Source organism: Phoxinus phoxinus (assembly GCF_949152265.1).
Source record: "Phoxinus phoxinus genome assembly, chromosome: 5".
In the NCBI taxonomy this organism is placed as follows: domain Eukaryota; kingdom Metazoa; phylum Chordata; class Actinopteri; order Cypriniformes; family Leuciscidae; genus Phoxinus; species Phoxinus phoxinus.
This window is the reverse complement of record NC_136880.1, coordinates 27,575,601-27,601,043: the sequence shown is the minus strand read 5'-3', so window position 1 is coordinate 27,601,043 and position 25,443 is coordinate 27,575,601. Positions and strand designations below refer to the sequence as shown.

The following is a 25,443-nucleotide window of genomic DNA, read 5'->3' as shown; positions in this document are numbered from 1 at the left end:
CTTACTGTCCTTACCAGTGCCCGAATTCATGTACACGATATTCTGAGTCACGACCTAGGGAGATGATTGAGACACACTCTAGGCAATTCAATTTGGCTAATTAGGTAACTGAACTATATGCTGTTCTGGGTGTTGTGTTCTTGGGTGATACATTGAACCAGTTAGTAAAATTCTTCAGCAATGAGCCACCTCTCTGTATTTAAGGCAACATTTTTTACATATCGCCACTCTAGCATTCTTTTTGGTTACAGTGAAATGCTTCCACACTGTGACTGCTGACATGTTTTAGCTTATCTGTAGCGTAGCGTAGCGTGGCTAAAATAGACTCTGATACCGTCGAAAAGTGTCAATGGATCATTAGTATTAGGCCAAAACAATTTTTCATGTTTCATGTTTATCCTTATTTGCAAGCAATGTAGTAATGCATTTAATGTATTCAGGTTTATTTTATTTTATCTTAGATTTGTGCTACTGTTAATAGTTTTTGGCATGGGTTTGGTATTGGTCTAATTTGGCTAGTTTCTACCAATTGTTTGTGTCAAAATGCTGTACGTTTGACTACAAGTACAATCTTAGATGTCAGTAAAAAAAAAAAGGTATGGAATTGCCCCCATAATCTGTGGAACGGGCAGGACTCGAAAAACTCAATTATTTCCAAGACCACCTAGAATCATTGGACAGTAAGTGCGTCAATCAATCGGTCGTACCATCCCCCCTCCCCCCATCCATGTCCATGTTCTTTGAATGGGTGGAGTCAAATGAAAGATGGTAGGACCATTTGAGTTGTGTATTTTCAAAATCTGCCAGCCGTTTTGCAAATCACATACCCCACCTTTAAAAACTGCTGGTAAACAACTCTATGACAAAAAAAGTCAATGGATATGAAAAGGATCTTTGAATTTACTGAAAAGGAACTTTTTATTACATATTTGTCACACAAAAAAAAAAGATTTATCTTTACAGAGAAGTTTTCAAAGCAGGAAACTAAAAACAAAAACTGTATTGTGTGACTGTGTTGATATGCTTTATGTTTAGACAAGTGAACAGCTATGAACAAAAGATTGAACCAGTGCAAAAGGACAGACAATAGCCCTGCCCAGACCTGTCTTTGTACAGTGGTCATGCTTAAGCGTGCAGTAATAAAGCCCACAGACAGAATGTGCGTGCAGGTGTATTATCCGCCATTTAGAGCAACAACACTCTCTGCATTAGCCTAAAGATGAACAACATTCTCCAAACCTGTCCTTATAACCTCAGGTCTAGTTTCAGACTACCGTACATTCATAAGAGGAACCAGGAAAATATAATTGCACTTAATGTAGTTAGTTGATGATTTGGCTGAATGCTTATGTCCTGAAAACTGTATCAAATGAATGACAATACAAGACAATACAAGCTGCTTCAAATAAAATACCTCAGTTAAGTCTGTCTGTCATTGCTTCTTAAAGACTTAGTATATTTCTAACAGAAAGCCTCTTTAATTAAGTTCTCATGAAGGACAACCAAACTGAGTCAGGCATGTTTAAACAGGTGTAGCCATCGTTTCATTATTGTATTACCTAAGCTCAAAATAGGTGTCCTCTTTCAATAAGTACATAAAGACCTCCATAAAATTGCCTTAATATTTCTCACGTGACTACGGAAACCAGATTTACTACAAACATGCACATCTAAACATAAAGGTCTTTGGGACCTTTAGTTCTTCACATGCCAGAAGTGATGCAAAGCACCTTGGAAAGCAAATTCAGAGAGCACTAGTGTACATGGGTCTATAAATAATGTGTATGAAGGACAAGCTTCAACTTTCCAGAGATTTAGAGCGTTGATAAACAGCTAAAATGAAAGGGCAATATATCATCAAGCCCAAGCATTACAGAAAATGGGTCCAATTTTACAATCCTTCAAAATAAGTGCATCGCATCAACAAACTTGTCCATGCATGTTTGCTTTCTCACACTCTCAGAGGACCTGTTTTACACATCCATTTGTTTTTCTAGTTCCTATCATCCCACTAATCTTACATTTGGTTTAGGTGGGAAAGGGGTTTCCCAATACCACACCATTTGGGCAGAGCGCAGTGTTTTTGCACAGCTGTGCCAGTGAAGCTGTGAGGTCACAGGTTAGAGACCTTATGCAGGTTGTTGTCCCATAAACACTAATTGACAGATGTGCAAAGCACACTGCGTAGAGATAAAATGGGAGTAGGTGGTTGGCCATTCCAGCTGTGAAGGACAGGAAATGTGGAACATAAACACAAATGCGTAGGCACATCCTTCTGTGAAAGACTAGTTGCTGGTGGTCAAGTGGTCAAGACTAGTAGGGTTTTCTCTTTGGTGTGCAAACTGTCATAATGCTAAAACCCTCTGAAAGATGTTACGTTTATAAATTCATCCCCATTAAAGTACTGCTGCTCCAGCCATCAAAGCATCACTCCTAACAACAAGTTCAATAAAATGTAATGCATTTATATCGATTTTCAAATTGCCTGCTGTGAGCAAAATTCCTGTAATTATGCACCGGCTTCCCACTCTTTTGGACCGATTCTTTCCATAACTTTTATAGTATTGTACTGTTTATAGTATTTATTAAAAGTTATTTATTACTAAATAATTTTTATTTTTTACATTATCAGTTTACATTTTAATTTTAATTTGTTTTAGTCATTTTGTTACGCGTTTTTGTCTTTCAAAATGATTCCATTTAGCTTCAATTTGATTTTATTACAGTTTTAGTCATTTTAGTAGTTCAGCTTCTACTTTATTTCAGTTAGTTGTACGTTTTTCCATCTAATACAGATATTATTTTATTTCAGCTTTATTTCTAATAACAAAAACGATTTTTAATAGTTTTAGTTAATAATAACAACATGGTATCCATCACCTTATTCAAGAACCACGTTTGACTGGAGTCAGGTGGACATAACTCTAAGCCAGCCAAATTATAGAGGGCTTACTAGTGGACTAGTTGTTCTGACAACCCGCTGTCTAGATGATTTAGCAAATGTGCACTTTTGCACATCCCTAGTCTAGAACAATTCTTCTGAACAAACTATGGGTTTGAAGCAGGTCTGTTCTATTGATATAGCTGTGTATCATCAAGCCACCGTTCTTCACACTAGATGTGGTTATAAAAGATGCATAAGCCTCAGTAAACAGCAGGCTGCTTGCGTTATGGGTGGTGTGGTGAAGCAGACAGGAGCTAGTCCCTTCTGCACTCTCATTAGAGCAGAGAAATGCTAGGTCAGACGCATCGGCTGCTGTGCTCTCCTGAGAGCTTGACCTCAGTTCATCCCTACACCCTGCCCAGGAATTTCTGCCTTGGCTTTGAATTATGCTCTTCCCAATCCTCCATGGCCTGCTGAACTTAAGATATGGATGAGATAGCTGGAGACACTGCACTCTTTTCCCAGAAGTGCTTATAATTAGATAAAGCAAATGACACCACAGCACAACAGCATCCAAAATGTTTAATTCATCCCGCTACGTTCTGGCCTAAAATAATCACAACTAAACTTTTTAACATTCTTTTTATGCATTCCAAAACTAAATCTAGCAGCTAAAGCAATATTCAATATGATTACGGTAAGATACACAATCATCCTACTGTACATGTGTAGGTCAATATCATAAATTGACAGTGATTCATGGAAAGCAAATGGGTTTGATTAGAGAGCAAGATGCTTAGAGCATGGTTGCAATTAAATCCGTTACTCAAATCAAATTCCATTTGTTGCATAATAAGGAACAGACATTGTTTGGCTTTTTAAAATCTGTTCACTGTTTAGCTTCATTGGTCTCCAGCAAAATATAGCATTATCGACATTCCTGATGTCAGACAAATCACTTTAACGCAGCATGTCAACACTATTGTGCCTTTGCCATACAGTAAAGATCTCAGCGGAGTCGACCTGTTTTGCTAAAGGTAATTGGCCATTATAATTGTGCAGCAGTGGAGAGACCAATCATTGGGCCCTCTGCCAACATTAATGGGTGTGGCAAGAGTTTGCTTCAAAATCTGAGCTTTAAAGAACAGATCAGAAACTTATCCTTCACGCTCCTACCACCTTTCAACACCAGATGCAAACGGTGTTGAAAAGGAAAAGAGCCTTTTGAGTTGATGATGATTTTTTGAGTTGAACATGTAGAATAATAATAATGGGACAGTTCTGTGGGACTGGGGTCACACTCTGTCACTCACCCTAATATCTCCATTATTGGCTCTTGCACTGTGATTGAAGGCCTGGGCTGGGTCTTTATGATACACTTTCAGGCAAGACTGTGATGTGATGTTTCTGTAAAGAAAAAAATATTTTAGAATATTATTATTGTTGTATTTAATATACAACTGTTCAAAATGTTGGGTTCAGTAAAATTGTAAAAAAAATTAAAAAGTAATTTATTAATGTGATGGCAAAGCTGAATTTTCAAAAGACATTATTTCAGTCTTCAGTGTCACATGATCCTTCAGAAATCATTATTATTTGTATATTTAATGCGCAAGACACATTTCTTATTATTATCAATTTTAAAAACGGTTGTGCTGTTTAATAGTTTTTTCTGGAAAGCATGCTACTTTTTTATGATTTTCTGATGAATAGTAAGTTCAAAAGAACATAATTTATTTGAAATATATATTTTTTGTAGCAAAGCAAAAGTATTTATTGTCACTTTTGACCAATTCAATGAATCCTTGCTGAATACACTTATTAATTTCTTCCAAAAAAAAAAAAAAAATCTTACTAACCCAAAACGTTTGAATAGTGGTGTATTTTTTTTTGGTGGAAAAACTCAAAAGTGTTTTGGTGCAAATAACAGAGCATTATCACTTTGACAGAAAGGTAAGAAGCATGTCAACACAAGCTCCCTCCTCATAACTATAAAGCCTGTTAAGAAACCAAGCCCATCCTGTGCCAAATAACACACACACACACACGCACACAGAGACTGATCACATTCTCTTTCTATTCCTGCAGACTTATTAGAAAGCTGCAGGCCAGTGAAGAGTAGGGTGTGGAAAAGGGAGTCACCCAACAGTTTGAACTTACTTAAAATCAAAAACTGCCTGCAATTTTGTGCACTTAAGAACCAACCACACTGTAAAATGGAATGTCTGTGATAATCTTTGCGATATCGTATCCAACATAATATAACGTGTTGTGCATTGCCCGTGACACCAGATTCATGATATAATTCATGCAACAACAACAAAAAAGCACCCTGGTATACACCTCATATAGTGCAAGACACACACCTGACATCAGTCAACTCATAGTACATATTCCTCATGTCATCTTTGATGTATATAGCCACGCTGGGGGACTCCAGTGTCTTCATGGTGAGTTGCTGGGGGAAGGAACTGACAAACAGAGCCCTGAGGGTGTCTGCACTGGTCACCTCGTTGGGCATTCGGATCTGTTTTGTCTCTTCTCCATACTGCAGGTAGAGGACACCTACGAATAAACAAAATAAGAGATTGATACCAGCATAATATGTACTCTCATGGAATGAGTAAAGCTGTATAACACTAAAAGTTGCCCTAAATGCATACAGAACAGAATATAGACTAATAAGACTACAAATTAATATATGTATATAAGGCTACCGCTACCATACATAGTATTTAATATAGTATAGTATATATAGTATAGTATCCAAAAGTCCAGCTGGTAAAAAAGCAAAGAATTTAAAAATGGCGTCAACATTTGGTCTGATATGCCCAAAGGTAGGCAATTTGTCACAATGTGTTGGAATTTATATTACACACTATTTCTTTAATAATGATGCTATTGAAATGGTTTCAGTAAGAATTAATTCACAATATTCAAACATTGTGTTAAAATAACAACAGCCACTCAAACTTTTTGATCATCTACTATATTGTGCAACATAGGTTCGTTCAACATTTCTTTTAATCTACTAATATCTGACTGACATCAACTCTTACCTTAAATCTTGACAGACTTGATTTGTAACTTAATCCACATTACTAAAAAAATATCTATTCACAACAACGAAGAAAGAAGAAATAAATCAAAGGCACTCCCACAAGTGAAAACACCGAGTCAGTACTGTACCTAATGACCTGTCCTTGGTCTGGTTAGATGACTTGACCACGGGGAGGCTCGCTCGGGAGCGGCTGCCTCGGGTGAAGGCGGAGGGGGCTTCTGCCTCTGACATGGCCTCCAAAGACTCAAGGGAGGCCAAAGAGAGATGCTCCCCTGGCTCCCCTACAGCAGACTGAGGGGTTACACTGTGCCCAGAACTCCTGATCTACAAGACAACGCAAAATGATCAAACAAGAGGTTAGACAGAGCACAGATTTGGATCGAACATCAAACAGCATAGTTTCATGCAGCATCACATTTTTGTGTGAATAATTCAACCCTAAAGATTTGGGCGATGTTATTTAAGCATTATTATACTATTATTTATTCATATTTTGAATTAGCTTTTACAGTACCTGTCAAAAGTTTGGAAATATTACACTTTTTTCAAATGTTTTTGAAAGATGTCTCTTATGCTCAGTAGAACCAGTAATATTGCGAAATATTATTACAAATTAAAATAACTGTTTTCTATTTAAATATATTTTAAAATGTAATGCATCCCTGTGATGCAAAGCTGAATTTTTAGCATCATTATTCTAGTCTGGAATGGATTCTAGAATGGATCCTTCAGAAACCATTCTACACTTTTCTTATTATTATCCATATTGTAAAGAGTTGTGCTGCTTAATTGTGCTTTTTTTAGGATTCTTTGATGAATAGAAAGATAAAAAGAACAGCATTTATTATATTTATTAAAGCATTTATTAAATATAAATCATTTTTTAATTTTCACTGTCACTTTTGATCAATTGAACGCATCCTTGATGAATAAAAGTTAATTTATCTCTTTTTTTTAATCTTACCACAAATGTTTGAAATGTATCATTTCAACAAAAATGTTAAGAAACAAAAACTGTTTTCAACATTGATGATAATAATAAGAGCATAAGAGACATTAAAAACATTTTTAAAAATTATGTTTCCAAACTTTTGACAGGTTCTGTATATTTTTTATATATTTTCAGTTTCAGTAGTTTTAGCCTTTTTTAAGTTTTTTTTTTTTTTGGGTCATTTTTTTTTACATTTCTATTTCACTTTAATATATTTTTATTTCACTTGTAGTAATTTTAGTACTTCAACTTCAGCTTACCGGTATTTTATTTCAGTTAGTTGCCAATAACACAACATTTCTCATTATTATTTAATATTTCTGTTTATGTTTTTTTATCTAATTTATCTAAATTTCATTTTATTTCAGCTTTATTTTAATTGACGATTTTAGTTTTAGTTAATAAGAACAACACTGTTGGATGGTATCTATTCCGCACTGGTAAACATTTGGAAATTAACAGTGTGGGGTATTCGAAATGTCAAGATGTGAGCAGAGGTACAGTCATAAACTTTAATGCTCAATGAAAGGCCATCGAAAGGTCAGAAAGGATGGTGGAGAAATGCTAAATGGACAGACAAAGATCTATGCAGTAAAATAATAAACATATGAGAGAACAAAAAAGCTAAATATAACATTTTAATCCTTCATTTAGTATTATTCAACCAAACTTTTAATTTATGTGCCTAAAAGAGATTAAATGAAAACAATTAACTACTAATGACAAGGATGGTACCAAATAAAAAGAAGACACATTAGCAGCCTGACTCCTCTTTTTGCATGGCACGTGGATATACAACCGTCAACAAGTCAATTACGGCTCAGCCATGTAATTTAGCTCGCATTAAAAGAAAAATGGATCGATTTATCTCCAGTGACACAAAAGCAGTAAACACACAAAGACCAATTAGTGTGCTCTGGCACAGGCATTATCCTTTTATAGTCTATATTCACAGACCAAAGTGCATCTACGTGGTTGTCCTCGCAAAAACACCTTTTGGACACATAGACAGAAGACGTAGGACGATGGATATATCGAATTCACTGAGGAGGATGGGTTTTCACCCTGAGGCTGGAAGTCATTGCTTCCTTCTCGGCAATAGGAAGAAGCGACAGGCAGAAGGCCACATATACTGAGTCAGAGAGCGTCTCATCACAATGTCAGCACGCACACTGACCTGCTCTGACATGCACGCCTGTCAGATTACCACCCTGCATGACCCGAAGGAACTTAATCCTTATATACTGCACTGCTTCATTTTTGACTGTGGTTTTGGTGACAATGCAATTATGAGGTCAGGGGAGAAGCACACAATTACACCTTAGACTCTGCGTTTGACGCAGGCATTTCCGAAAGCGTCTCGAAACGTTTCTGTAAACACCTTTTCAGAACTATATTTAAATCAGACCATTATTTTGCACATCCCCACAGATTAGTTTGTGCTCTTAACATGTTTTGACTGAACAAATCTGCACAGACACTTTAGAGGTCTTGTGTCATGCAATTATTTATTTTTTTAAATACTGCTGTACTTTTGGGAGGATCTCTGCTTGAAGGTATAGTCAGAGATGCGAAACTCTCCATGACACGCTGTATGCAAGTTGATACTAATCACTCAAACACGTACGTCTAGCACATTTATATAAAACAATGGAAAAGTCGCGCAGTGGAATATAAAAACATTGTGTGAACATCCCCTTAAAGTTTCAAAATGGTTAAAAAAGGTCTCATGTTTAAAAACCCAAGACACAGGGCACTTCAACAGAAGAAAATGCAAGGTCTGGTTTTAAATTGAGTGCCACGTTCTTAGAATGGTGTGTCATGCGAGAGATTCTGCAAAGTGCGAGGACAACAGTCAAACATGTTTATGCGATTTTTAATTTTTTTAATTTTTAGAATTGCCTGTAATGATCAAGAAACTGCAAATGAAGCAAGATGCAAGTGCAATGGTCAAAGATTTCAATCTAGCGCAAGTTTACAAACACAATGGAAAAGCAGTACAATGGAATGCAAATAGGCCTATGCAATACAAAGGGCAATAAAAGAAAACGCAAGTTCTAGAGATGGACTTCTAGAGTTCAATTTATTTTAACTTGAGTGCTGCATTTTTAGAACATTGTGTCATTAGCGAGATGCTGTAAAAGACGGTCAAAGATGTCTGCCTAGCATGTTTACATAGAAAAACAATGGAAAAAACACCTAACCCTGAAATGCAAAATGGAACAGCCCCAAGAATCCAAGAAGTCATCTTCACTTTTATTTTCATGAAACTGCTGCACTGACACCAGATTCACCAAATTGAAGTAGGCTACATTAATGCACAAGTTTTCGAAGTCAAAAACTATGACTGACAGAAAACAGTGCTCTGGCAATAGGAGGCATATCCAAAAAAAGTTCATTCTGAAGGTCCAGGCTGCGACTTGAAAGTGATGAATATGAGTTTGATCTTATCTTTGCACAGGTGTTGCATTGTGAGACGACCAACAATCGCTCCGGTGTGCACAGACGAGACAGGAGCAAATAATAGGCTTTTATGTTGACTTGAAAAAAAAGTGGCCAGATTAATGGTGCATCACAGCTGGGATCATTTCAGACATGCATAATGCAACTGTACGTTAAACATTTTATTGTGTGGATTAAATAAAATAAATATGGGCGCATTCTTAAGATTGCTTCCCTATTCCACATGCATAAGCAAGCCGTGCCGACATACGCTGGCACTCAGGCATTGTCAGAATGCGTTACCTGCAGAATGCCAGGAAACTGAAAGAGGCCTGAAAACAGCAGTTTAAAGCATAAGGGTGGGCTTGAGGGGGGCAGGTCGCACGGTTCACTGCACTCTCCTCTAATCACAGGCAGATGAATGGCCACAGACCATGCTTCATCTGAGCTGGTCTAATGCCAGGTCTTTGAAAGCACTGGCAGGGTCAGATAAATCATACCTCATTCTCTCTGGGTCTGGAGAATATTGAAGAAAGAAAGAACGAAAGAGTGAAAGGGGGATGAAAGAAGACACACTCCCTCCTGCTGGATGGGCTTCAGTTTTATTCAGTGCCAGGGGCGTGATATGATATTACTCATGGCTGTGCCCAGCCACAAAGAAAACTTACCATAACTATGCTGAAAAGCAATATAAAAAATATATCAAGAGACAGACACGTTGCACTGAAAGAAACCAGTTATTCGGAGCGTAAGTGATACTTTTAAGTTAAAAGAAGAAGAAGAAAATCCCAAGAAACCCTTCCAAAAAGTACTCTGGAGGCACTGTGCACATAGCATGGTAAAGTGATAGAATCAGATGGTACATTATACTTTTTATCATGGTATTTGCATGGTACTCCAGAGTCCTTCAAAAAGAACACCACATGTTCAAAACACTGTGATATTACCATATTCCTTTGGTAGAAATGGCATAATATGTATAATAATATATAATATGATAACTGTCATGATATTCGAATTGATACGTCCTTCTTTCTGAGTATTTTGATCCAAAAGAGAACCAGTATATCGACTTCTCTGCTTATGTTCAGTTTTCACATGCATTACTCCGATGACTTGCAGCAAGACAAAGCGTTCATTCATTAGGTAAAAAGTTCATAATTTCGTTTAATGCCCCTATAAACGCGTTATTTAACTACTTAAAACCTATACAATATAAGTAAAATAATTTGCTTCACAACAGAACAAGTTGAGACAAGTACAGTTTACACAGACTGATTTGCTGACACTGTAAAACAATTGTCATTTTAGCTTGATTCACAATACCTTGATGCAAAACTTCCACCTTGAATCTTCAGACAATGGAGCAGGACATATTCCAGATAGTAAACACAGTAAATGTCAATAGCAATAAGTCTGGTTTCCTGCCTGCGAGTAATAGATCGCTGCAGAAGTTTGTCTACAGTGTGAGGTGATCTTTGAAAGCCGTGACATCAGCGTCTACACAGAGACACACCCACATGAACTTAGCCTACCTGATAGACTTGTTGGGCTACACTGGAAGAGATTGCGAAATGCGCTTCTTGTTTACTACAACTAAGAGCACGTCCTAGCGACGGTTAGTTCACTTTTGAAAATAGCCTATTGGTTGGGGGTAGGTTATTGTTACTATTTTTTTAAATCACATTATCACAAGCCTCTCTGGAATAGGCTACTTAATTCTGATTGGTCCATCGCGCCATGCAGACAGTGGGACAAATCAAACAACACTAAACTTTTTCGAGAAACCCATTTTGTGTTATGTATTAGCCTATTGTCTCTAGTAAACTAACAATATAGCCTACAATATAATATTTCAACTCAAGTCTAAATTTCATGTCGATTTATTAAACGTGTGTATAATTAAAGTAATAATTATTGATTAAATGAAATTTAAATGTAGGCTAATTCTAAATCAAATCCTATCATACGGCAGCAATTGACCAATGGCAAGTGACGTTTTTGGCCATCAGCGACATTGCAGGATCGCTCACAGGTTTGTAACGCTTTATTTTAAATGTGGCCTACTCTGCACGTGGGAATTTCTCTTTACGGTCTGCTGTATTTGTTGTAGCCTACTTGGCATTACAAAGCAACTGATACTAGAAATACTGTAGGCTACTGAAAAATACTAGAGAATTGGATGTCAGCTGACCTGTAGTAGGCATAGCTTGATGGGAAGTAGGCTATTGCATTTCCTCTGTGTGTGCATCTGATATAAATCTTATGTTCACGTGACACACACACACACACGCTATAATTTATAATAAATATTATTTATTTAATGCAGGTGTAAAAGTTTTTACAGTTTTAAACACATTTATTTCTTTTTATTTAGACTTTATTCAAGCATATATTCAAATAACCATTGCAAGCGTTTACGCTAGGATATAACTACACACCACTCAAGCTTATCCAACCATCAAAGATACAATGAAAATGTCAAGCGGAAACTAGCATAAATAAAAATGTCAGTGCGCCTTTAATCAAGAGTAAGGCGATACACGTGTAGATCATAGGAAGGATATTCAGTCAGTGTGCTATGTAGATGAATTATGCAATCATATCAGCATGTGTGTTGAGGGACCAACTGTAAAGGTTCTTGTAAGGCATGTAACATTGGCTCATTGAAATATATAATGTCATGGAATTTACCACATTACTGAATGTAATGATTAACAGAGGAAATAATGGAAATTTAAAGAAAATATTTATCCACAATAATTCACATAATTGACAACCCTTTGTTTTTGTGCTTCCCTGCTGCCATATTATTTTATCATATGCTTCCATCTCTTTTAAATGTTTCTTCTTTGACTTGACTTTGATTTTCTAGTAGGCTATAGTAATCAAGACCAAGTTGAAAACCTACTTAGCATTTAGTGGAGTTTTGGAAAGCCAACCAGAGTAAAATTTGTATTATTTCAGAGCTAAGCTTACCTGGTCTCTGAGTCTTTCCTGGTGCCCCATGATGACAGAAGCGTGATGGGGATACTTCTGTTTCAGATGCTCAAGAAAGGCCTCTTTCTTATGGTCCATGTTGTAGGACTGCATGATGATCACGTCCGCGGCAGTGCGAGGCCCTCCTACTGTGTGTCTCCTTGGCACGGTGCGGGGGGACCAGGGCTCTGACTGCTCGCTCTCATCTGCGGTGCTTTGTTTTCTGCTGTGGCTGTCCACATCCTCATGGGAGCACAGCCTCTGGTTGCTTATTGCTGGCTCTTTGATTAAAGGCATAAGAAAACATACACAGGAATACAGATTAGATAGGGGCACTCAGTGGGCGGCTGTACTTGGCTTGAGACCTACAATTAATTAGTGTGATAAGCAACACAGTCAAGGCAATGACCGGCTTAGAGTCAGACAGCTGCTGGCCAAGAGAGCAATTATTGAGCAAAGCTACAAACAGGCTATTTGTTTCCCAAACAGCTTGCACCTTGCCAAAAGAGGTCTCTGAGCACTCAGTGCGATGGCTCATTATTAGCCCGGGCTGACTGCATGGCATTGAGGCCCTCCAGTGGGGACTTTCTACAAAGCAATGAGTCAGAATGCCAATTCCATTCAACAGTTGCATATGACATGCAGTTGTTGTCAGATTAAAAAACATTTAATAAAACAAAATATAAATATTGGATGACAAGCTTAAAGTTAAATGAAAATTAGGAATGTTGCCTTGGCAAGTAAATGAAATAAATAAGTTGAATCACTCAAATTGAAACTGATATAAAAATGTATAAAAGCTAAATAAAAAATATATTTAAAAAAAAAAGACAAAAAGCACATAAAATTTTGCTAAAATTCAACCGAAAACAAACAATTGTAAATATTATTTAAGAATATAATTGTATAGATAATACTACAATACCACTATATGGGCACAGATAGTTTGGATATACAGATTTGAATTAAAAAAAAATTATGTTGTGGATGTGTAGGGGAGCCATTTATTAATTTTCTTATACAGTAAAACAGCTTAACAAGTCCTTAAAAATCATTTTAGATACTGTACCATGATACTTGATATATTGCAAGCAATGCACAAAACTCAGTAAAAAGTTGTCTGCAAATTAAATTTCCATCGTTCATGGAAACTGTAGGGGAGTGAGCAATGGCACAGAGTTCGAAATGCAACAAGACAGGCGTGTGCTGACTCACCCAAAACATCAGCTTGACTATAAACAACCATTCTTAATAAACAGACTATTCCATGGATCTTCAATATTACATTTTTGTTCTGGTGAATGTGCCAACAGGTTTACTGTAAAGAATTATTGCCTCATTATTGGCTATGACAGACACATTCCATCATGGGAAGCTAATGGGAGACAGGCAGTAAACCCATCTAATTTCCTCTCTCATGGTAGCCATTTGGCGTCTCAAGCTTCTTGTTAGGGAAAGAGTTTAATGCTTAATGAGGACATGGACATCTAAGAAACTTTCATCAAGAGATAGGAGATATTCTATGGTATGTGCATCGAATTACTCATTTTTTTACTGTGCCAGTGTCCTCCCTTTCAGCTTCACTGAGGAGAAAAGAAGACAAACTTTATGTATTTCATGTGACCTGTTTGTAGTACAAGACTAAATATAGGGCCTGGGATGATCCAGTCACAGACAATATATGGTGAGATTTGTGGTTTTGTTGGTCTTTCTTTCTACAGGCCTAGTCTTTGTCGGACTCTAACATGCCAACTAAGGTGTCATCTCAGTGAAAATCTCTTTTGCAGGAGTCCAATGACTTTCCTGACCTTAGCTATCCACAGCCCATTGCTCTCTTATATGAAAATATAGACACTTTAAAATGACTTGTTTCTTCACAGAGACGTTGTAAAAGAAAAATCACACTGTCAACAAGACTGAAGAGGGTCAGACCGATGAAGATGAAAACGTTTCCTGTTTGCATGCCTATGCACTTATTCCCCATAAAATATATTGCACGAGGGCATATAAATCATTTTTCTCATTTTTGTGCAGAAAGTGTCACATATTGTGAACGAGGTATGTTGAGGAGGAGTGATAACTTACATCTGTACTAGAGGAACATTAAACATTTTTACAGGGCGTTTCTCGCCTCCGACCAGAAGAGAGATGTTCCCTACATTTTCACAACCCATTTGATTTGGTGTGTGATCAACATCAGGCATCTAGACAGCCCCCGAGAGGAAGGCCACGGTTAATGCTGCTGAGTGGTCATCATAGATAACTGATGATAGCCAGCTGTCCCTGTGGTGATTATGTATGAATGCCTGATTGTTGCTGGACTAAAACATGCACTCTGAAAGCTATCATATATACATAACTGCAGTATTATTAGTATATATATGAGGGAGGACATGTTGTCCCTTGATTCGCAGATGATCTCTAATATATATAATGAATATTATTTAAATGAACAGTTTTCTATTTGAATATATTTTAAAGTGAAATTTATTCATGTGATGGCAAAGCTGAATTTTCAGCATCATTCCTTCAGTCTTCAGTATCACATCATCCATCAGAAATCATTCTATGTTGATTTGCTGCTCTAAACATTTCGTAGAAACTGTGATACCTTTTGTCAGGATACTTTGAAATATGAATCTTTTGAATATCTTCATTAAAAGATACTTTTGATCAATTTAATGCATCCTTGATGAGTAAATATATATATTTTTCAAATAATCAAACAATCTTACTGAACAGTAATTTTATTTTATAAAGAAAATTGGGACAAACATTTTTGATGCTCAAAGCGCTGTAAGATATGATAATGAATAATTGGCATATTTTGTGTTAGTGTCGCAGTGAGCTGTTTTGTTTATTAAATCTGTCATTGTTGAAGCATCTCTCCATTCATCCATTTGTCATCTACATTATTTTTTTATTGTCTTTTAATTACTTCTGATGAAGAAAGAATGAACTAACATTATCTCCAGTGGCCTTGAAAACCCCCTCTGGGTTACTTATAATGTTTACATCCAATTTCTCCCAGTGTAAAACTTGCCACTTAATGGTCTTTTAATGTTATCCAGTTTCAAGTGTATGGATTAATAAAAAACTTCCCCTATCCTTTCACTTCCTCGGAAAACTCTCCTCAGTAAAACAGGCAACCACTGGAGAAAATCCAGGCATTGTCTGTCATTTTGCAAGCATGTAAGGTCACTTTATGGAGAGGATTTCCTCTCTCCACTCACAGATGTTGCTTATGCACATGGGACTGTATCTCCAAAACTAAACTTAAGCATTATGGTGTGGACATGCTGAGGCAAAGCCAGACAGCATTAGCCATTTGTCAACACATTCGAAATTCTCGCTCTGACATTTCATCTGAAGTTTACCATTAAACACATCACACGCAGGACTCCAAACTGTGTTTGACTAATGTCTCATCACTCCACTAAGCTATAAGTGTGGATGACTTCAAGAGGTTGAGGGATTTGCTGGTCTGGCTTCACAAGTATTTGCTTTCCTCTGCAAGTAAATGTTGATTCCTCTGCCTCTTTCGTGAGAGAATTAGGTAGCAGTCACATGTCATGTAGACACACAAAATCTACTATATGGGGTCATTAAAGGGCCAGACAAGAAATTCATTGTGTGCTTCTTCCTGAGAGAATAATCAGCCATAGATGCACAGCTACGATGTGACAGAAAAGGAGGAAATCCCTAATGTTATAGCATCTAATGTAATCAGGCTAAATAAATGGTATCCACATGCAAAATATTTTTTTTTTTTTACTGTATTCTGGTCAAATAAATGCAGCCTTGGTGAGCATAAGACTCCAAACATTTGACCGAAAATAATATATATAATTGTTTATTTATTATTATTTTTTAACAAATGGTCAGATAAATATTGATTTAAGAAAATCTGGTTAGATCCACTGTGAGACAATGATTCTAGGTCATTAGATATTATCTTCCCATTCTGAGGATAAAGGTTTTTTTTATGTGAAAAGGAAAATGACTTTCCCGCACTGCCAACTGGCATTGTGAACATCCTATGGCATTTGACATAACTGGCGTGGCTATAGAGTGTTTTATATGTTCAGGCTGCTGTGTATTGTGATTAGTATTCAGTGTGGTGTCTTCAGTTGAGAAAGTATTATGTAGGCTAAAACTAAATAAAATGTGGGACTTTTAATGACTTGCTTTCAATCGGTTTTCACTACAGCACTTGCATTATAGGTGTTTGGCGCCTGTGCTAACCATGATAAGCAGCTTTGCATACTTACCTCCCTGTCCTGTTATGGGAGAATTGCTTTATCTTCCAAATCCTAAACTGTGTTTGGCACTTGTTTATAGTCCAGTAATAAATGCTCTGAGTCTTAAGTGTTACGTAACTCCAGGGACACTGTGTGAATAAAATAAAAACACATTCTCGTCAACTGACTTAATGATTCCTTGACCTGTTTGAACACATCTTCAGATATACAAAGTGCAAATTTCAAAGTATTCAAAATAATACAGCTAGTACCTGAAATCAGGGCCCAGTTGTTCAAATGTAATCTGGTCGGATTTCAGCTATCGGACTGGATCAAATCTTCAAAATGGGTTGTTCGAAAGAAAAAAGGGATTCTGAAATCGAATTAGATCACAAAATCCTAACAGTTGACAGTTTCTAACAGTTGCATCCAGTTGTTATTGCAATAATATATTTGTTTGTTTTTGTTTTGGGACACATGAGGGGTTACGGACATGGTGGGAGAAAAAATGTGGTGGGAGGAAAAATATGAGATGGGAGGAAAAATGTATTGAAATGTTTTAGCGTTCGAAAAGTTTATCCCAAGAAACTTTACATTCACTTTAAAATGTTTTGAGTTTTTGCAAATTAAAGGTAGGGTATGCCATTTTTGAGAGACTAGCAATAGTGAGCTAGCTTAGAAAGCATAAGATTCAAGCTCCAAAGCCAGGCCTCCTTCAAAAACACATGAGGGTGCAAACAAAAGCATAAAAGACAGCCTAAAATTATCTCATGAATCTCTTAATCTGAAAAAGTGTGTATCTGGATCAGGGTGATACAAATTTGCTTTGAAAAAACAGCACAAAAGAAATATGGATTAGCTGATCCTGGACAGCAAAACATGGCAAATAATTCTGATCCAAATTTAACTTTTTGAACAACTGGGCCCAGGAGTTAGATGACTTGATTAAATTCAGTTTGGTTTACTAAATGTCTTTGATTTTAAAAAACTATCAGTGCCATCTAGTGTTTAATAAGACCGTTTTATTGGCTGTCTTTGAGCTTCACACACTGAAAGGAATGTACCTCCCTGAAAAACTTATTCCATGACCTTGCAATTATTTTGATAGCCCCTTGCAGTCTAAAGTAGACCGTGTCCATAGAAACATGTAAAGTGCTTTATTAGCCAAGACTAATCTCAGTGTAGCAACAACATATTTAAACCAAAATTAACTGATACAATTCTGATTAAAAAAAAACGGATAAAATTCAACTTCAGGCTGTTCAACTCTAGCCTGACTACGTCAGACTTCCTACTTCCGCTAATTTCATTTCGCTCCTGTATTCAGTCTGAGATAGCGGCAGAGCCCGTCTATGGAGAGCCTGCCCACTCCCTATTAAGCCCTATTGTACCGAATTTTTCTCTGGTCGTAACCAGTCATTCACTGACCAAACAGCGCTCATTAGCAGAATGCTAGCGTGTTATGAGCAACAACAACTCAACCCGTAAGAAATCGAAAGAACATAAGTACTCGTTCATTCAACTTTCGACCTATAACCCATGTTGAACTTGCCAAAGCTACAATCAAATCTGAGATTTCTCAATGGCAATCGGGTGAAAGAGACAAATTTAGCCGTCTAGCCCCATAGACTCCCATTCATTTTGCACTCGGGCGATCGCCCCCAGTGGAACTCTGGTGGAACTACAACCAAAAATTCGGTACAATAGGGTATATGTCGAACGTCGCATGACGAAACCGGAAACCTGGTCTCATCGCATCCGCTTGTCATAGAAAGTGTTAACAGCCGTATGAACTGACGCCGATATCTATGGAATTTTAAGGTAATCAGCTAACCTACCTATCTCACTTTGTTATTGGCGTTTTATTCTATTTAAATATCTTAACGTTAGTGTGAAGATTTTTTTTTTTTACTTTTAAATATCGATCTTCACATGCGAGGGACATTGGTTATGATCATCTTTGCTCGCTCCTTTTAAGTTATCTTGAGTAAAACAGTAAAAAAATGCATGAAGCACATACAAAAGACCTGAACCGGAAGCGATGCGTTCTGTTTTCCGGTTTCGTAATGCGACGTTCGACATATAGCCTATAGGACTTAATAGGGAGTGGGCAGGCTCTCCGTAGACGGGCTCTGATAGCGGCCTATCTTTCAGTTTTCCACCGGCCTTCGGACGGCCGGGCCAATCAACGAACAGAGGGCGGGCTGAGAGCCGTGACGTAGACGCTAAGCGCCGAGTTTACATTGTAGGTTAAAGAAATCGAAAACCGAAACGAGACACGGGATGCAATCGTTTATATACTGTCTATGGATGCAATTCGCTCTGTTATGGTGAACCAGTGCCGCCGCTCCCACCACGCGCTGAGCGTGGAACCAAGAGCTGAGGAGGCACCAAAAAAATAGCGTTCCGGGAGTCTCCCGCATATTGATAGCGGCTCACTGATGTCCGCGAATTAGTTAAAATCTCCGGAATCTAGAGCGAGCGCGCCCGCGAGACAGAGACTGTGCTCCAAACCGCGTAGCGTGTGCACGGCAGAGAGGGAGAGAGGGAGAGGGAGAGAGGGAGAGGGAGAGGGAGGGGGAGAGAGGGGGAGAGAGAGAGCGAGAGCAAGAGACCGCGCGCGTGCCTCATGAAGCTTCTCGGGGTAGAGGGCATCATAAAGGAATTATGCTTAGGGCACCGAAATGGCTAGCAGCGGCACTGGCTGTGTTTAAAATATCTAATCCTAAATTTGAGAGTTGGCTACAAATATTTTCTTGTTTCACTCTGTCAAAAGTAAGTTTAGAGGCCGTGATTGTACCGTGGATGCGTAGATTAACTTATCTGATTGGCTTACGGGTAACCAATGATTTTAAACTTCAGACAATCGCCCCCTAGCGAGAGAGAAAACACTTCCCTATTATGCCATTCCAGACTCTGTCTACGAAGCAAAGTGAAGTAGCAGAGTCTGGTATTACCAGGCTAGTTCAACTCTGCTTTCTATCAAGGATCGGAGCATATTGTTAGAGAACCAACTGTAGTGAAGTGAAGAGCGTAGGAATCTTCCATTAACTTGGCAATGCACTTAGATCAGGACACCAGCATCAACACAGTCAGGAAATATCACACAGATCCCCCTTGCACAGGCTTTTCCATTCATTCGGCCTTGGCTGTTTTTCCTGCCCCCATGTAACTCACACATAGGCCTACTAACAATAAGCCAATCCCACTCCTCCTCACCTAAAATTTAAACACAGTATAAACTATGGCAGCAACACTTTGCTGGGCTGACAAAGTTATAGCTCCAGTCCACCCACTAATACAGACTGCTATAGACTAATTTAAATTGTAATTTTATTTAAATTATTTATATTTCCTTTTGAATGGTTATGACAGCAGCATCATACCCCAGTGTCTTTAAAATATTCAAAGTAAGCTGTTAACAATTTGTTTTGCTTATTTAAGCTATTTTGCTCATACCCCGGAATGGAGTTGTGTGGCTTTCCATCATGACTTTATATTCTCCAGTACCGTGTCGCTTTTATAAAAAAAATAAAAAAAGAACAAAAAAAAAATTACAAATAAAACACTAACAAAAAGGGGTTTAATACCATAGACAGTATATAAACGGTTATTTTGTAAATGTGCCTACAATGGGGGAGGAGTCAATTGCACGAGCAGGTACGGCGCGCGCATTAATGAGTTTAAGCTCATCAACAAACGATCATATTGGAGAGCTAAAAAAGACTGCGTGCGGACTTAAGACAGAATAGTTCAGAAGATAACAGACATATTGTCCTCTTGTAATCTGCTATTGGTGAGTAGCTACCCTGATCTTTTTGAAGATTCACTCACCTTAGCTAGCCTAGCGTCAAATAACGTTTGAATATAAATTATTGCCCTTTGTTCGCCATAGCTAGCCTGTGATGAAAAAATAAAGAGAAAATGTTGTTTTAGATCTAAACATATAGATCAATGCGTTGAACAGGCGTCTTTTACCGTTATTGCATCTCTTCTGGTTTGTCAGTTTGTCTCGCGCCATGTTTACTTCAACTTTTGAAAACGACACCCGCGCTCTTTTCCATTTTGTTTGCGTTTTAAAAGCAAAAGCGCGTTTCTTAATTTAGCTTACTGCAGTTTTAAAACCCTCTACATGGACATAATAAATACGTAACTACCCCTATGTCTATGGGACTACAAGTCGACAAGTTTCAATAAACCGTTATTGATTCAAAGAGCTGATATGGTAATAATAAAGGTTTTAAGCAAAATTGATACTGTGCTTAGTTCTGTGTAGACTTTACAACGTGACCTTAAATTGGGAAATTAACGTTAAATAGGTAAAATGCAGGGGAGATGTAGGCTACTGTAAACCTTATTCCACCCTAATTTGTGTAAGTAAGCAGTCTAAGTGACAACATGGAAAAATGCTCCTCAGCTGATATTACACAGAAACTCGACATGGATGACTTCAGACTGTTCCAGCAAGCTCATCGTTTTAGTACTTCTGCTGTGCTGAGGAGACGGTGAAGTTGATTTAAAAAACAAAAATTAAATCTTGTTCTCTCCAAGCTCGGAACAAATTGCTGTGTTCTCTGACAAGCATGATTCATGAGGCGAACTTGCATTAGATTGTCAAAGGAGTGTAAATATTAATATGTGAACTTCAGCTGAGCTTAACCAGGGTTCTAAAGCACGACATAATATAAATGGACATGTGCACAGAGAGAGCTCATTAAAGTACATCACACACAGAGACTTTGTAAGCAATGCTAGAAGGCTAGTGCAGAATATGCACGTGATGCACTGGGTGAAAAGCTTTGGGTTTTGGTGATCATCGCTTAAAGGACAAGTTCGGTATTTTACACTTAAAGCCCTGTTTACAGATCGTATCTGATGAAATAGAACGGTTAAGATTAAACTTTGGACAGATGCTGCTGTCGCGAGAATTTTAGGTTTATATCGCTTTCCCCCCTCACCCCCACAATGGTTGTCTATGTGCACTGGAAGATTCCTTCCTAAAACACATTAAACTTTCGTTTACAAAGACGTGAAACTCACCGAGTGGTCAGGGGTGTTCACTGATACGGTTCCAAAAAAAATAACTGAAAAAGATGCATTCCAACAGGTTTTATTGTAGTTTTTGTCCAACTCCATGACTTGTATTGAATGTGCTGTGTGAGGTGCGGTATTATTCCGCCGCTGGAGTGTCTATTATTCAAGCTCTCAACGGAAGAATCACGGGTGTGACACGTTTGGCAAAATAGGTCCACAAAAGCTAAATAAACCTAAAATTCTCGCGACAGCAGCATGTGTCCAAATTTTAATCTTAACCATTCTATTTCATCAGATACGATCTGTAAACAGGGCTTTAAGTGTAAAATACCGAACTTGTCCTTTAATTGTTTTTTGGGCAGTAGGTTTACAACTGGGCTGATAGAATGCGTTGTCCATAGCATTGAGTTAAAGGCTCAAACACAACTCTGGAAGTTAGCCTACAACGTTTTTTTTCAAGAGTGCTAAGATACACTAAAATCATGTAGTGCAAGTCATTTCCTCCTTGAAGCAGACATGTTTTGCAGTGACAAATCCTTTAAAGGGACACTAAGTAGGAATTACTCCCATCTAGTGTTGAATTAGTATTTTGCATTGTGATGACGGGTACTAGGATGACGTCATCACTGCCAAAGTCATTACAAACTGTTTATGGGCTTATTTATGTTTCTTTACATTTGTTATTTATGGTTTTGTGTTTGTTGACTATGGTGCAGTCCCTTAGGTTCACTATTCTATAACATTAATTTATAATAAGTTTAAGATATGCTGTTTGAGTTGATTGCAGATAGGTGCACATATCAGCGGTCATCACAACATGTTATGTCTACTATAGTTTTCCTTTGTTTTTCTCATTAACCACACAGAGACAAGTTTGTAGTTATACGTTTTGGTATTTATTATTTCAAATCTGTAGTTATTGCCACATGGCAAACTGTTACCCCACATGTTGTCTACTCACCATTTCCTGTTCCTGTGACTCCTCAAAGGAGGGGGCGGGACCACAGCTTTCCCTTTTCTTGTGTTGGGGCAAACCATCTCTAATAATAGGGAATGGGACTTAACCCTTGGTAATGTGGGCATGGGGAAATGCCTTATGGTGTTTACATGTAGTTTAAGTTGCTGAATGAGTTTATTTAAATTATTGTTGGAAGTTATTTTTGGAAGTTATTTTGCTACAAAGGTTTTTGTATTGATGCCCCTGCAGTTGGTACGGTCGTGAGGGTAATGAGCCTGTCCTAGGCTATATAAGACAGTCTAAACTGAACCTTGGGAGGTAAAGATGGGGTTATTTTGCTGAATGTACTCCTGAAGATTATGCTGCCTGTAGCAATTTGTTTTTCCTTTGGTTGATACATCAAAGTTTGCACTGAGTTAAGTGTATATTTATTTTTGTTTAATTTTGTAATTTTTTATTTTTATTTGAGACATCACTGTGAATATGTTCACCCCTTCTTATCCACTGGCATTTAATAAAAATCCTCTTTGGATGATGTCTGAGTCCTGAGCCTATCTACCACCTCCCCTTGACCTTCACGGGACACGTTATGACATGCATTCAAACTAATTTTACTCTCCAGCGCCTCACTTTTTCAAATGCGCATTGCATCTACGGTAGGCGATATGTACCAAAAATAGGGTAGGGTGGGGGGGGGGGGGGGGATGTTTTGAAACATTGTTATTCATAAAAATAAATCATGAGAACATGAACTTCATCACTGCATGTGCAGGAATTGTAAAATCTTTTTTCTTATTAACTGAAGTAGCCTAACGCAATATTTTTACTCTAATAGCTTATCTTTCCCCACACATATGAACTGTGATCATGCAATAACGTTAACTTTACATCGCGATGCTGAGCTACAGTGAAATGGTAAGACATTATCTGTGATAGCAATTCGCCTCATTCGCGCAAACTGGAGTAGAATGAGGCTCGCGTCTACCGCGCCACGCTAAACACCGCGCCGCAGGACCTCTAGATGTGCATAAACTCGTCTTTACATTGAAATCACTCGCGCCAGACGCTCGAGAGAGTGAGTAATCATCACCACGGATCCGTGATAAGTTTTGTGATCCGTCTCGCCACTATGTAGTAGCAATATGATCACTTTGAGGGGAGGATAAATTTATCCCCACCGGGGATAAAAATAATTAAGCAGAGGCAGGGATACATTGACCAGAAAAGGGGAAATCCCATGCATTTTACGTTCTATTTTTGACTTTTTTGGCGACGATGTTTTCTTCTCCTGTGGCGCGGCATATGTATGGTCCATAATAACAATGCAATCCAGACTTTTACACTTGCCGGTGCAGTTTCAAGCGCCTCTCACTGCTCTGCACCTGCGTTTCTGCTGGTTTCGGCTGGCTCTGAACGAAAACGCATTGTGGAAACGCGTTGGCTTAGTACTTTTTGTCCCTCTCTGCTATTATAGTTTTGCTAGATGGCGGAACTACATGAAGCCTCCGTGGACCTACCCGTCCCATAAAGATAATAAATTCTTCATTTATAAGGATAAGTCAGATAATTGGCCGAGGTATTTGTACACCATTGAGGACATATTTATGAATAAAAATATTGATTTTAGATAATAAAATACCTAAAAAGATACTTAGTGTCCCTTTAAAGTCCCTTCAAAATTTGAGCTTTGTGGATTTTAGTCCATTTTTGTTAGCTTGGCCATATGTATTAGTAAATATAAGCGCAAATATATTAGTGTTTTGAACAGGTAAACATTTAAAATATAGTCTAGGCCTATATTCTTTCTGTATAATGGCCAAAAAAATTTCATTCTGTTGTTGTCCGCGAACAACTTCACCTGCCCTCAAACATGTAATTTTACTGACGACTGCTTCTCGAATCTTAGAGTTCAACACGGGATTCGCAAAACCCTTTCTCTTGAAAGATGGCTTAGCACCCAGTCTATTTGGACCAGCTTACTCCTCAGAATCACAACCTGTAAGTATGAATAATTATTGATGTATATATTTTACCGGGTGTTCAAAATACATCGTTTTGTGTTTTATATTGTGCAAGTTTCCGGCTAACTCACATTATTGTCTTACTGAAATAGTTCTGCTAATCTGCTGTAGGCCCACTATTACCTGTGTCGATTTAATGCAGATTGTCTGCTGTTCTTAGTATTTTGAGTAAAGTTAAAGCAAGATTTGGTTTGCAAATTTTTATGTTCCATCAGTCATTCACATTAGTGCTCAGCTACGCATGCGCAACAAATGCGCCATTATTGATACGGTTAATACAGTTCCCGCATGTGCACCACAATAAATTAGAAATATACACATCAGTTTGTTGATGGACATACACTTGTTGATGCTGATGGTGAGGAATTACAGTCCTGCTCAAGTCATCCTTGCGATGGAGGTTCGGGTGGAATAACTAGTTCTTCCAATGTTTCATCATCGGACTCATGCTTGGATTGATATGGTAAAATCGACGTCATTGTTACTGTCTTTACAGTGTGTACAATCGTTGAGGAAGCTTCCTGAAGTTCAGTTATGGTAATTGGCGTATAGTTTCCGACACTCGCTGTAAGCGGTAGACCAATCGTAACACACTGGGCTGTCTGGTCAATCAGAGCAGAGTAAGGTCACGGAAAGGAGGGATTTAGAGAGACTGATTCATCTGACGAGTCGTTTGAGAATCATTGAAAAATTAGGTGATGTGCAATGTATATTATGTAATTAAATTAGGAAACCTTAATTAGGAACCTTTGAAATAGCATAATAGCGGTTCTTTTATAAAATGTAGAAACATAATACAATGTACCCATATAGTTCATGTACAAACATCTGC

The 25,443-nt window shown here is 37.8% G+C and overlaps 1 protein-coding gene across 7 annotated transcripts in view; it reads right to left on the bottom strand.

The window, feature by feature from the left end:
• Positions 1-25,443, bottom strand: part of LOC306998228 (sickle tail protein homolog) — a 68,875-nt gene that overhangs the window by 16,273 nt on the left and 27,159 nt on the right. For 6 of the 7 annotated variants that reach the window (XM_079612143.1, XM_079612144.1, XM_079612139.1 and 3 more), the window contains exons 2-5: positions 12,358-12,638; positions 6,074-6,269; positions 5,251-5,449; positions 4,198-4,291 (exon numbers count right to left, since the gene is read on the bottom strand). In XM_079612143.1, the coding sequence (XP_079468269.1) occupies positions 4,198-4,291; positions 5,251-5,449; positions 6,074-6,269; positions 12,358-12,638 (770 nt within the window). Of the gene's footprint in view, positions 1-4,197; positions 4,292-5,250; positions 5,450-6,073; positions 6,270-10,704; positions 10,866-12,357; positions 12,639-25,443 lie in introns of those variants that run through there. The other variant, XM_079612142.1, reaches the window with a different exon arrangement.